This window comes from Pimephales promelas, chromosome 3, assembly GCF_988280905.1.
Source record: "Pimephales promelas chromosome 3, fPimPro1.hap1.1, whole genome shotgun sequence".
Classification (NCBI taxonomy): domain Eukaryota; kingdom Metazoa; phylum Chordata; class Actinopteri; order Cypriniformes; family Leuciscidae; genus Pimephales; species Pimephales promelas.
The window spans coordinates 4,735,688-4,749,231 of record NC_142771.1 but is presented as its reverse complement, the minus strand read 5'-3'; the positions used below and the strand labels follow the sequence as shown (position 1 = coordinate 4,749,231).

The 13,544-nt window shown below is 38.3% G+C and overlaps 2 protein-coding genes across 7 annotated transcripts in view; both read left to right on the top strand.

Moving 5' to 3' along the window:
* Positions 1-13,544, top strand: part of LOC148981893 (GTPase IMAP family member 8-like) — a 128,823-nt gene that overhangs the window by 28,238 nt on the left and 87,041 nt on the right. The window lies entirely within an intron of this gene.
* On the top strand, positions 8,528-12,331 carry LOC120463211 (GTPase IMAP family member 7-like). 5 transcript variants are annotated; one of them, XM_089129203.1, is made up of 5 exons: positions 8,528-8,650; positions 9,887-10,072; positions 10,371-10,457; positions 10,884-10,919; positions 11,019-12,331. In XM_089129203.1, exons 3-5 carry the CDS (start codon positions 10,421-10,423, stop codon positions 11,942-11,944), a joined length of 999 nt encoding a protein of 332 aa, XP_088985329.1. In that variant the 5' UTR covers positions 8,528-8,650; positions 9,887-10,072; positions 10,371-10,420; the 3' UTR covers positions 11,945-12,331. The 5 variants fall into 5 exon arrangements, with proteins under 5 accessions (XP_088985329.1, XP_088985332.1, XP_088985331.1 ...); XM_089129204.1 differs by having other exon boundaries at positions 8,543-8,650; positions 9,967-10,072; XM_089129206.1 differs by lacking the exon at positions 10,371-10,457.

The window sequence follows — 13,544 nt, the reverse complement described above, 5'->3', positions numbered from 1 at the left end:
CCCAGCTCACCAGGTGACTAAACTCATCATACAAGATGCTGACCGTGATCTTCGTCATCCAGGCTCAGAGCGACTCTTTGCAGAGCTTCGCCGACGGTACTGGATCCTTCGGGGAAGAGAAGCTGTGAAGCGGCATCAGCACTCCTGCCCTGATTGTCAGAGATGGAGAGCAAAGCCTGCAGTGCCACAAATGGCAGACTTACCTCTTGCCCGCCTGCGGTTAATGAAACCACCTTTCTTCTCTACAGGAACGGATTGTTTCGGGCCCTTCATGGTCAAAATCGGACGGCGTAATGAGAAGCGTTGGGGTATATTATTTAAGTGCCTTACTACCCGAGCTGTCTACATAGACGTCCTGACTAGTCTAGACCAGGATTCCTTTCTGATGGCCCTCCGCAGATTCATCTCACGCAGAGGAAAACCAGCGGAGCTTCTGTCGGACCAGGGCACAAATTTCAGAGGGGGAGAGAGGGAAATCCACGAGTCTTTCAAGGCACTGCACCCCACTCTACAAGCAGAACTGGCCAAACATCAGATTGAGTTCAGATTCAACCCTCCAAGTGCGCCTCACTTTGGTGGTGCATGGGAGAGGGAAATCAAATCTATCAAAGCTGCCCTGTATGCTACGATCCAGATGCAGACAGTGACAGAAGAAGTCCTGCGCACGGTTCTGATCGAGATAGAGGGCATCCTAAACTCTAAGCCCTTGGGGTATGTATCCAGTGACGTTGCAGACCCTGACCCAGTAACCCCCAATCTGCTTGTGATGGGGCGGCCCGACCCATCGTTGCCTCAAGTGTTGTATCCAGAGTCCGAGCTGTTGAGCCGCCGCCGCTGGAGGCATACGCAGGTCCTCGCTGACCAATTCTGGAGGACATTTATTAGGCACTATCTTCCTGCCTTGCAGACGCGCACCAAGTGGCAGAAAGAAGTGGCCCCACTACAATCTGGGGCTGTTGCCATGATCGTTGACCCACAACTCCCGAGGGCACTTTGGCCTATTGGCCGCATCACTAAGGTTATCCCAGGTGCAGATGGGAGGATTAGGATAGCAGAGATTCAGGTGAACAACAGAACTTACACCCGGCCAGTTGCCCGTCTTGTTCCACTTCCTGCCATACCTGAGACAGCACCTGAGACCAATAGTCCTTCTCTGGGACAGCAAATTTGACTGTGCAAATTTGGGGGCGGCTGTAAAGAAGGACTCGTTATTAATGTCTTGGTAACGGGGATCAGCCAATCAGCGCCTTTGTTTTGGAGTCACGGAGAGGACACCCGTTTTGCGCGAACTGATAGGTTTCGTTTTTGAGTTAACGGTGAGAGTGGCCGGGAAGCCCATCGTAGATATTTCTGAGGAGAATAGTTAATAAATCAGTCATCTGTGCTGTGATCCGTGCATGTGTGCGTTCAGAGACATGTGAGTACCCTTGTGAATGTTTTACATATGTGTATTTTGGTGTATTAGGGTATTTATGAGTGTTGCTTAATCTGAGGTACTCAGTTGAAATGTAGTATTGTTAGCTTAAAGTTCGCTAACAGCACATTAATGCCTAGTATTATTAGTAATACACTACTATTGTGCTTATGAGTATTAATCTGATACTGCATAGTTATTCATGGGGTGTTTATAATGATTATGTAGTCGAGAACTATGTGTTTTTGGTTGTTGTTGTTACTGAGAGAAGGCTGTTTAGTTTAATAATAAGCTAATGTGTGCTGGTATATTATTTTGTTTATTTGATTTAAATAGCTAAAGTTACCTGAAGGGAAGATTATACTAAATGACAAGTATTAGCTTTAATAATTGTATCCTGACAGCATTTTGTTATTTGTATGCTGATATTTTTCTTTTCTTTATTGTTGTTGTTGTAGAACCACACACATACTGTACATTCTAAGAAGACAGACAATCATCTGTTGGCTGTCAATAAACCCCTTCAAGAGAGTCAGAGCATCCAGTTGCATTCTTACCGATGCACCACAGTGGTCACTTATCCCAACAAGCTATAATTACAGTCCTAGCTATCAAGGTCTTCGTTTCACATATGTCAAGCTATCCTGCCTGCAGAGAAGGCCAAACTTCCTAGTCTCATTGACACAGTGCATCGTTTGGGACAGAAGAAAGGAAAAGAGTTGTCCAATATTGATAAACCCAGAGGAATAATCATTCAGTTCATATCCAGGGTGATTCGCGACTCTGTGTGGAAAGCGGCAAAAAAGTCTGAATACCTGAGGAGTCACGGTCTGCGTTTTGCGGAAGATCTGTCTAAAATGGACAGAGCACGACGTCTCCAGCTATGGCCTGCAGTTAATGAAGCCCGTCTCAAAGGAAAATCTGCTTACTTTGTTGGTGGACGTGCCTTTGTTGCCGGGATCGAAATTAACCCACCATAAGAGATGAGGAAAGGTATCCCTCTTTTTCTATTTTTGGGGATACAGCCCTACAAAAGTTGGATCATTAAGCTAACGTTAACGGTTTTGTTGACAGTATTTTGAATTAAATTGAAGACTGTTGGCCTATGTCTTCAAAATTATTTTTTTGTTTTGTTCATTTATTTTATACATTTGCCATCGAGACAGGGTCGGCGCTATGGTGGGGCATTCGAGGGCCGTGCCCCCCCTAGCGCTCATTGATGCCCCTCCTACCACAGTTTCTAATACAATGCTAAATCATAAATCAGATGTAGGCTATACAATACCAAATGTCCAGCAATCTATTTGAATAGCACATTGTGTTTAATTTGTTGTCTAATTGGATGTAATGTGTTGGTGCCAAGAATTTTCACGTGAAGAAATACATGCATCCAATTCTATTTTTTTATCGCAAGTGTTGTTGGTCCAGTGGTAGAAATTTAGACTGGCATGCATGAGATTGTGGTTTCGAGTCCACACTCGTGTAGATATTTTTTTTCCCCATCATTATAACCGATTATGTTTATCAGTGGTTGTCAAGCAGGGACATGTTTGAGTGCATTTTACTTGTACGAATAGAGATTTCGCCGCAACAGATCAAGCGCGCGTCCGTGTGAAGATGTTTATTGTGGCAGTGCGAGACACAAGAGAACACTTTATCAGCACCACAGATCGAGTCAACGAGCACTTTGATCACTTGATTTAAAAAACAACACATTTCAGCGTGCTATATCGCCTCTTATTTAACAAATGAATGCTCTGTAAACCGGATATTTATTTGTATTGGTACATCCGTGCTGCGAGATGTATAAAAGTGCTGGGACAACATCGACCCTGGCAAAAAGTGGTGGGGAAATTCGCAAATAATAATTTTAAATAATAATTATAATAATAAAAGGTGTTTCGTTTTTTTTTTTTTTTTTTTTTTTTTTTTTTTGCTTAAACGGCAGTGCCCCCCCGCTGATGACCCAATGCCCCTCCAGTAGATCTGCTCTGGCGCCGACTCTGCATCGAGACCGGAGTTAACCTATGATGAACGAGGACATGCAGCAATTTTGCTCACTTGACTGAATGGTTAATTATTTTCTGTTCGTATAAGCCAACATGGGATTTACACACATTTGCCCTCAAATAAAAACACTGGTTTCATAATTATTTTATTTGAACAAGATCAATTTTCGTGGCCATTGGAATTTTGAGTTTTTTTTTTTTTTTTTTTTTTTTCTCTACCTAGCTTACGCGGTCTCTCCTACCAGCTGTTCTTGTAATCGCACTTTTTTTGTGGATCACTTTTCACTGTCGTTCTGTCATTGTCTATAGTTACACTAAATGCCAGGGGGTTAAGGCAACATATTAAACGGAAAGCTTTATTTTTATTTGCTAAACAGCATAGGACTGATTTTTGTTTTTTTCAAGAATCTCATTCGATTCCTGATGATGTGCGTTTCTGGAGGACTCAATGGGGTAACGACATCTGGTGTGCGCATGGATCTGAGCGGTCCGCCGGTGTCGTCACTTTAAAGAACAGATTCACCGGGGAGATTTTGCATACACAGCGTGACGGATCTGGACATTATGTGTGCCATACTCTCAAAATTCATGGTTCTGTATTGCTCATTGTGAATGTTTATGGATATAATTCTAAAAGTGAAAATGATCATTTATTTGAAACTTTAGAGGAGCATATCCTTCAGGAGCTATCGAAATTCCCGGATATTTCTCTTGTCATAGGGGGTGATTTTAATACTGTTATGGACGGCTCTCTCGATTGTTTACCTGCAAGACCATCTTATAATCAAAATACAAACCTTAAACGTTTTATGGAGAGATTCAATTTGGTTGATATATGGAGGTCTAGGTTTCCTGATTCTTTGACATATACTTGGAGCAACAAGTCTGGCAACAGGCAATCTCGAATAGATTATTGGTTAGTGTCTGCGAATATACAATCTTCAGATGTCTCTGTTAATGTGATTCCTTCTCCATTCAGCGACCACAAAGCTGTTCTTATCACTATTAATTCCAGCACTTCTCCACATACCATGAGAAGTTGTTATTGGAAACTTAATAGTTCATTACTACAATACGAACATATTAAAAAAAAGGTTAAAAATCTTATTTTATGTTATTGGTATAAAGCACTTTCAGAAAAGAAATTCTGCAGTAATTGGGAGCTATTGAAATTTGACGTAGCTAAGTACTTTCGAAAACAGGGTAGCTTAATGGCAATAGAAAGACGGAATAAAGAGGACAATATTATTTCAAGGTTGGCTCTCCTTTCCTCAAAATCATGTCCAAATGAAGATGAACAAGCTGAGTTAGTCACTCTACAATTGGAGTTGGACAAATTGTATAAGAATAAGGCAGAAGGAGCCTTCACCAGGTCACGAAAGCGCTGGTTGGAGAAAGGGGAACAAAACTCTGCATATTTTTTTGGTCTAGAGAAATTTCATTCTAAAAATAATACAATTGAACAACTTAAAATAGATGGGGATGTCACAGACGACCAAGTTAAAATATCAAAATTTTGTACAGAATTTTATAGTGGTTTATATTCTTCCAAATTCTGTGATCATTCGGCTTATTTATTTCTAAATTCTATCTCTGAAATAAATTGTAAATCTGTCGACCCTGCACAAAAAGAGCTTTGTGATAGCTCAATTACTGTTGAGGAAGTCTCAAATGCTATCACACATATTAAAGTTAATAAATCTCCTGGGGTTGATGGCCTCACGGCTGAATTTTATAAAACATTTTCTGATCTTATTGCCCCGTTTCTTAAAGAAGTTTATATAGAGAGCATAGAAAATCAATGTCTTCCACCTACTTTAACTCAAGGTTTAATTACTCTTATCCCAAAACCAAAAAAAGACCCTCTGCTATTAGATAATTGGAGACCAATCTCTCTCTTAAACAATGATTATAAGATCTTTGCCTTAATTTTTGCAAATAGAATCAAATCAGTTATGGACCCCCTTATAGATGAAGCTCAATCTGGCTTCCTAAAGAAAAGACATATTTCAAATAATATAAGGTTAGTTCTAGACGTGTTGGACTACTCACATTTAAGTACTGATGATGGATTTATTCTTTTCTTGGATTTCTATAAAGCCTTCGATACAGTGGAGCATGCTTTTATTTTTAGGTCCTTACAAAAGTTTGGCTTTGGAGATTTTTTTTGTAACGCTATACAGACAATGTATAGGAATGCAAACTGTTCTATTAAACTTAAATGTGGTTCATCATCTAGATTTAATTTAAACCGTGGTATAAGGCAAGGTTGTCCCATCTCCCCTTATCTTTTCTTGTTTTGCACTCAGCTCATGAATATCCATATTAAGTCAAGCCAATTAAAAGGCATATCTTTTGCTAATAGGGAAATTATAATATCCCAGTTAGCAGACGATACTGCACTCTTTCTAAAAGATCAACATCAAGTGTCAGCAGCTCTTAAAGTAATAGATGCCTTTTCTAAAGCTTCAGGCCTTTACTTAAACATCAACAAATGTGAATTGTTATCTGTTAAAGACTGTCAATTACAACAAATTGCTAATATCCCAGTAAAGGAGACTGTGACATATTTAGGGATTGTCATTTCGAAAGACCAAAAATCTAGATGTAAGATAAATTTTGATCCCCTTCTCCAGAAAGCTAAAGCAAAGCTGAACCATTGGCTTTTGAGGGATTTATCCCTAAAAGGTAGAGTTTTGTTATGTAAAGCTGAGGGACTGTCAAGATTAGTCTATACTGCGACTTCACTCGCTGTTTCTAAGGTGATGTGTAAATCTATTGATACTGCATTATTTAATTTTCTTTGGCGAAACAAAACTCACTATATTAGGAAGTCTATAATAATGAATAATTATGAATCTGGTGGTTTAAACTTCCTTGATTTCAGTACTTTAAATAATGTTTTTAAAATAAATTGGATTAGACATTTCATTCTAAATCCAAATTCCCTTTGGAATTTTATACCCAATCTTGTTTTCTCCCAAGTAGGTGGTCTTGATTTTCTATTGATTTGCAACTATAAAATTGAGAAAATCCCTTTAAATTTGTCTTGCTTTCACAAACAAATGTTGCTGGCTTGGTCCCTTTTATATAAGCATAATTTTTCACCCCATAGATATTTAATTTGGAACAATTACAATTTATTATTTAAAAACAAAACCTTATTTTTTGAAAGATGGTTTTCAGCAGGTATAATACGAGTAGGTCAATTACTAAATCAAGAAGGTATGCTGCTAACTTACTCTGAGTTTTTAGATCTCCATAAAATTCCAGTGACGCCCAGGGAGTTTTCAATTGTCATGGATGCGATCCCTACAGGGGTCTTAGCATTATTCAGAGCTAATAACCAAACCAGTACTACACCCCTTACTTCCTTTAATTTATTTGATACTGAAATTGGGAAGATTTGTTTTGGCCCCGGAGTCGTAAATGTAAATAAAACCATTCGTTCATTGTTTCAAAAAGATATTGTCACGAGGCCAAACTGTATTGTTTACTGGAATAGACTGGTTGAAGGTCTGTTATGGAAGGCCATCTGGACTTTACCAAACAAATATTTATTGGTAAACAAAATAAAGGAAATTAGCTTTAAAATCTTACACAGGTACTACCCAGTAAATAATTTTCTTGTTAAATTTAAAAAGGATATTGATCTGAACTGTTCTTTTTGCAATACATTGCCTGAAACTTTGTTTCATCTGTTTTGGCATTGCGCTCATGTAAGAAAGTTTTGGAAAGACTTATCTAGATTTATAATTCACAATATTGACCCCTCTTTTTCTTTGTGTTTAGAAAATGTTATAGCTGGTTTTAATAATATTCCTTCAAATAAAAGGAAGGAATACTATATTATAAATTTAATTTTAATTTATGCTAAATTCCATATACATAAATGTAAGTACAATAAAACCAAACCTTTGCTTTTGGTTCTTGAAAAAGAAATGCAATTATATATCAAAACTATCCTTCATTCCCACAATAAGAAAGCAATTAAAACTATTTCGATTTGTGAATCCTTTGATATTTTTATATAATGTTTAGCCTCCCCCCCTGGCTGTCTGTTTTTTGTTTTTGTTTTTTCTGCTTGTTTATGTTTTCTCCATTTTGTATATATTGCAATTCTGACTGTATATTGACTTTGTTGGTTAGAATAAAAAAAAAAAAAAAAAAAAAAAAAAAAAAAAAAAACAGATAGCGCCGAAGGCAACTAGTGAGAGTTGTTTCGTACCGATCTTTTTTGTTATTCCCAAAAGCAGCCATACCTGTCGTTTTCATTCCTTCCCTCGTCAGTTCCCTGTCGATGAAGTTCGACGGAAATGGATTCAGGCAATCTGGCGGGATGTTATTGATCCTGTGATCTTCTGTACTTCTCATGTCACCATTCACTAATAAGCCGTCATTGTTTGTTTATTTTTTATGTTTTATGATTTGCGTATTTTTGAAGTAACGTTAGTTCATGTTCAACTGTATTAAGATATTTGTATCCAGCGGAATAAGCACATAAAATATACACCACAATATAAAACAACATAAATAAGAACACACAACAGTGCATGGGCTACATATAAATTTAAAATATTAATATATACCATTCTGAGTATTTAACAATCTGAGTGTACAAGGAATAAATTAATCTTTGTATAATTTTTCTTCATCTTTGATCGTTCTATCAACAGCAGTGCAAAAAAATCAGGATAACTGTTGAATAAAACTGACAGACTTCTTTCTGGTATTCACATCAAAATGTAGTTTATTGTAAATAATACTCCCTAAATATTAATAACTTTCCACACACCTTCTTACCTTTAATGAACGTATATTGGGAAGAATGAGCTTCAGTTCTAAAATCAATATCATATCTTTGGTCTTAGATAGGCCTACATCAGCTGCAGACAAGCATCACCACAGCATTTTACAAAGTCATCAACAACTGGACCATGACAAGTTTACATTTTTTTGAAGTTTTGAAGACTCTCTGATCAATTTTCTCCTCCCAGAGTAGGTTTTTCTGATGTGTTAACAGTTGACGGGAACTCCGTTTCCACAACGATTACGTATTTCCGGTTTTTGTGAAAAAGGTCTATAAAATTTCAAGAAGAAGAAGCAGACTTTTGGTTCTTCTTCCGGTGATCGATTGAGGAAGTCGCCATTTTAGGTCTGCGTAGTAACTCTGGTAGAAATCGGCTGTGCGTCATATTCTCATCAAGTGCCACAAAATAGACAAAAGGTAACTTTCTGTCTTTATTTTACGGTTATTTTTTATGATAATAATTATACTGACAATAATTTGTGCTTATTTATGTAACGTTAGTGCAAACAAGTGTGTCTTTGCCACGGCACATTCGTACTGTTTTACTTTCGATTTGCGTTGAGACCTAACGTTAGTGTTTACATCGATAATAAGGCCGTTTGTCCACCAAAGCGTGTTTCCAATGCGCCTGGCGTACTTTTTCAATTGTTTTCAATGGGAGTGCCGCGTTTTTTAAACGCCATGAGTGTAATAACGAGGCGCTGAGCGTTTTTTTTTTTTTTTTTTTCACGCTGAAGCGCCCAGGGCCCTGCGTTTTTTTACTGGTCGCCGAGAGTTGAAAAATGTTCAGCTTTGGATAAAACGCAGCGGCACTTATGGGAGGCCAAACAAACCAAAAGTGGGACGAGACAGCGGGGGTTTACATGTCATCTGCGCGGATCAATGGTCCGAGCCGCGCGGCCGATTCGTCAGCGCAGCGCGGACGTCCTAGCGACACTCATCAATGGGCGTCAGCGCAGCGCAAACCATACAACAACAACATACAACAACCTGGTTTCTATAAAACAACTATTAATTTAATGTGTCGCTGTGTGTGTGTGTGTGTGTGTGTGTATATATATATATATATATATATATTAGTGTGTGTGTGTGTGTGTGTGTGTGTGTGTGTGTCCATTCAGGTTGATTGGATTGGGATTGTCTATTCACACACACTATATTGTGTTTTCAGGTTGATTGGGAGGGACACTTTTTCCAATTATCTCAATGGCAAAAAGTGTCCAAATCACACTGAATTAATTCACCCTATAAGTCAATATCACAAAATATCAATAACATAAAATCGATCTTTAGTTTTAACATTTTATTCAAAATTAACAAATGATTGTTTTAATTATGGAATTCAAGCATAAAAAGCTTAAAGTCTACAAATGATGGCTGGATGCAAAACTTACTACAATAATAAAATACATTACCTGAACATGTAAACTGTCTGATATAATTACCAGAAGGTTGGCGTGCTCCTCAAGACGACTACGATATTGAACGTCATTGAATTTTCTGCTTTATGCAGCTTTCCGTAGCCTCTCTATATATGTGCAATTCTTCAAAATATCGACGCACAACACTACTCTTTACTGACACTATTAAAGATAATAAACATAAGAAATGTATGTATTTCATCATCTCTTTCTTCTTCTTTGTCTTCTGTAGGAAAACTCCTAAACTTCAGCAGAGAACCAATTTTTGTAAGGAAGGAGGGGTTTCTTTATTGTACATTTATTTGCATGTAGGCTATGTATGGTGTGCGCTGCGCTGGTGAGGATTGTTCGCGCCACGCTGGCCATTGAGTGTCGCTAGGAAACACATCCGAGCTGCGTTGACGAATCGGCCAACAGGGTACATTGCTCAACTAATAATCACTGCCAGATTCATCACACTTGACCGTCTTTTTTGTCATTATTTTATGCTTCACCCAAAGTTTATTTCACAGAACAGATTGCAGCTATTTTGTCTGTAGGCTTTTACTTTTTTATTTTTTTTTTATTTTTATTTTTAAGTGGCAAAAGTCTTGTCTTGTTTCCTGCTTCATCATTGCATTCTCAAATAAGTCTTTTGACCTATAATTGCTTCAAACTCCTGCAGTACATGGCAGAAATTATTTTATTATTAATATTAATATTTTACTTGTTTTCAGTGATCACAGTGGAGAGATTTGCCATTACTGATCTGGTATAAATCTTAATCATGTCAGCCTTCTCAAGTGCCACAACAGTGACACGAGGTAACTTTATGCCTTATAAATATTGATATTGTGGCTTAGTTTATCAAAAATTTACTACATTTATTTTTGTATTATTTAGAGTTGAATTTTTAGTGATTGCTGCAACTCAAATAAAAAAAAGACTAATTTGATAATAGCTTAGGCCTACTGCTATTTCTACCATATGAAGATATGGATGAAATAATAAAACCATGTACGCTAGTTTATTTTTAATACAGCAACTGAAACACGGTTTTTACACCGAGATCATAACAGTATCGTTTTCTATCTGTTTTTTTTTTGTTAATCTTTATTGTGACTTGTAAGGTTGACTTGAGACTGGAGCTTGTATCAATGTCTAAGTAGAATTATTTAAGGGAAATCTGTAAGATTTTTTACTATATAACTCAATAGTCATAATTAAATGATTGTCTTTTCTTTTTGCAGGTAGAAGGGGAAGCCTTGATTTAGATTCTCCAAATAGTGAGTATACATTATGCTCATAATATAAGCATTTGCTTGCTTTGTCTTTGACTTAATTTACTCTGTCTATAGCAGATTTGCTCATTTCATCTTTTTCAGTGTCCATGAGACGGATGGTTGTGGTGGGAAGGACTGGAGCAGGGAAAAGCTCTTCTGGAAACACAATCCTGGATAGAAAAGCCTTCAGAGCCGCCAAAAGTTCTTCATCTGTGACCAAAGAGTGCTGGAAGGAGTCTGCAGAAGTGGCTGGAAGAGAAATTACTCTTGTAGATACACCTGGTCTGTTTGACACTGATGCTTCAGAGGAGCTTCTGAAACAGGAGATCAGTAAGTGTATAAACATGACGGCACCTGGACCTCACGCCATCATCCTGGTCATTCAACTCGGCCCGTTTACGAAAGAAGAGAGACTTTCAGTGGAGAAGATCAGAGCCGTATTTGGAGAAGAAGCAGATAAACACACAATCATCCTCTTCACACACGGGGATGAACTGACCGACACTATTGAAGATTACGTCGATGGAGCCAGTGAAAACCTGAAAGAAATCCTGAGACGCTGTGGAGGAAGATATCATGTGTTCAACAATAAAGACGTTGAAGATCGCATACAAGTTGTGGACTTCTTAGAGAAGGTAGATGACATGGTCTCTGATAATGGAGGAGGATTTTACACCAGTGATTCTTACCGGGACGCGGAGGACATGCTGAACAATAAAGAAGAAGAACTGAAGAAACTGTACGAGAAGAAACTACAGGAGAAAGAGAGAGAACTGGAGTTAAAATTTGCTGAAGAGAAGAGAAATCTGGAGGAGAGAATTAAAACACCAACAGCATCCGAGCAAGAAAAAGAAAAGAAGATCGAAGAGTTGAAACGACTGAATCAGAGGAACCAGATTAAAATGATTGAGTACAAGCGTTATTATGAAGCGAGGCTGAGAGAGGCCAGAGAGGAGGCAGAACAGACCCGTATTAAAGACGGGAAGTTGACGGAGATTCTTGGCCAGTTACAAAGTCTCCAACTTTAATTATTGCTGTATTTGATGAACACTTTATTGCCTTTATCAAAAGTTTGATACAAATCATGTTTTTTATGTGTATTTGTTGTCTTTAATATGCTTCAACACAATGTGTTTTGACGCAATCATCATTCTGGGCTCATCAGATTTAAAAAAAAAAAATTGTACATATTGTATAGCTAATTAATTAATATGATGTTTCTGAGTTGTTGTTTTTTAATATCACTGTTTTAGTGCAGTAAGCCACATTAAGCCTTTTTCACGTTAAGCGTTTTAGAATGTTAACAGCAACATCTGCAGTTAGGATTAATATGACACTTTACCAAGCATGTATACTGTAAACATTCTTTATTCATATGAAAATACCATGTAACAATAAATCAATATTTCTCCAAATACGTGCACCATGGACTAAAAGCCCTGGCGGATCAAATCAAAACCAAATCCTTTTATTGCCACACAACCATATACACAAGTGCAACAGTGGGTGAAATCATTGGGTGCAATTCAGAGCAACATATAACCATGACGTATAGTATAGTCATGGACGTATAACAGTTTACGGTCAACATCCGATTATATAGATTTACACATCTAATGTGCCCACAATTACTCACAGTACCATATACATTAATAAAAATAAATAATATAGCCTATAATGTGATATATACAAAATGTTTTGTTTTCGATGCTGTATATTTTTATGGTTAAACTCAAACCGGAGAAGACGTGTGTCACGATTACCAGTTGGAGTGCCCCAGAGAATCACCAGAGGGCACTCCACATCAGAACTGATCACTTCTCCAAAACTCCATTTCCCATAATGCCTCATCCCGGTGACTGATTACACACACACCTGCACCTCATCAGACTCTCTATTTAAGCCACACTCTTACACTCACCCAGTGCGAAGTATTGCATTGCCACGGCTTGTAATTTCTGAGCGTATATCCTGTTTCTGATTTCTCTGGTTTTGATCCTGGTTTGTTTCCTGACTTCTGCCTGTTTGCTGCCTGCCCTGATCTTCTGCCTGTTACCTGACGACTCTCTGCGCTCACTCTCTGATATCCCTGTTTTGCTGTTTCCTGACCCCTGCCTGTTTGATGATTCTAAATAAAGCTGCACATGGATCTCATCTCGTCTCCAGCTTCGTAACAGAATACTTCGCCTCTTCAGATCCAGCAGCCGAGAGAGAACCGAGATCCACCATGGACCCACTTATTAGTCTCTTCCGCCTCAGCCAAGGTAATCGTTCTATAGAGGAATATGTTGAGGAATTTTGTGAGTTATGCCATGGGGTGGACTTGGATGATTCAGTCTTAAAAGATGCTTTCCGATATGGACTTAAGGACATAATAAATTATCTCATGCCTGATAATACCCCTCAATGGACTTTATGTCAGTATATTGGATTCGCCCTGAGAATTAGCGGCTCATCATTTACTGTGGGCTTTGAGGATAAGGCCGAAGGGGCGTTCCCAGAGACCGTCCAGCCTGAGACCATCCAGCCAGAGACGCTTCACGTCACTTCTGCCGAGCCAGAGACGCTTCACGTCACTTCTGCCGAGCCAGAGACGCTTCACTTCACTTCTGCCGAGCCAGAGACGCT

Bases quoted from the DNA above. Each gene is read 5' to 3' on its own strand.
- LOC120463211 (XM_089129203.1), top strand. From the start codon at position 10,421: ATGTCAGCCTTCTCAAGTGCCACAACAGTGACACGAG. The intron at 10,458-10,883 runs GTAACTTTATGC...TTCTTTTTGCAG, and splicing joins TGCCACAACAGTGACACGAG to GTAGAAGGGGAAGCCTTGAT. The intron at 10,920-11,018 runs GTGAGTATACAT...CATCTTTTTCAG, and splicing joins TGATTTAGATTCTCCAAATA to TGTCCATGAGACGGATGGTT.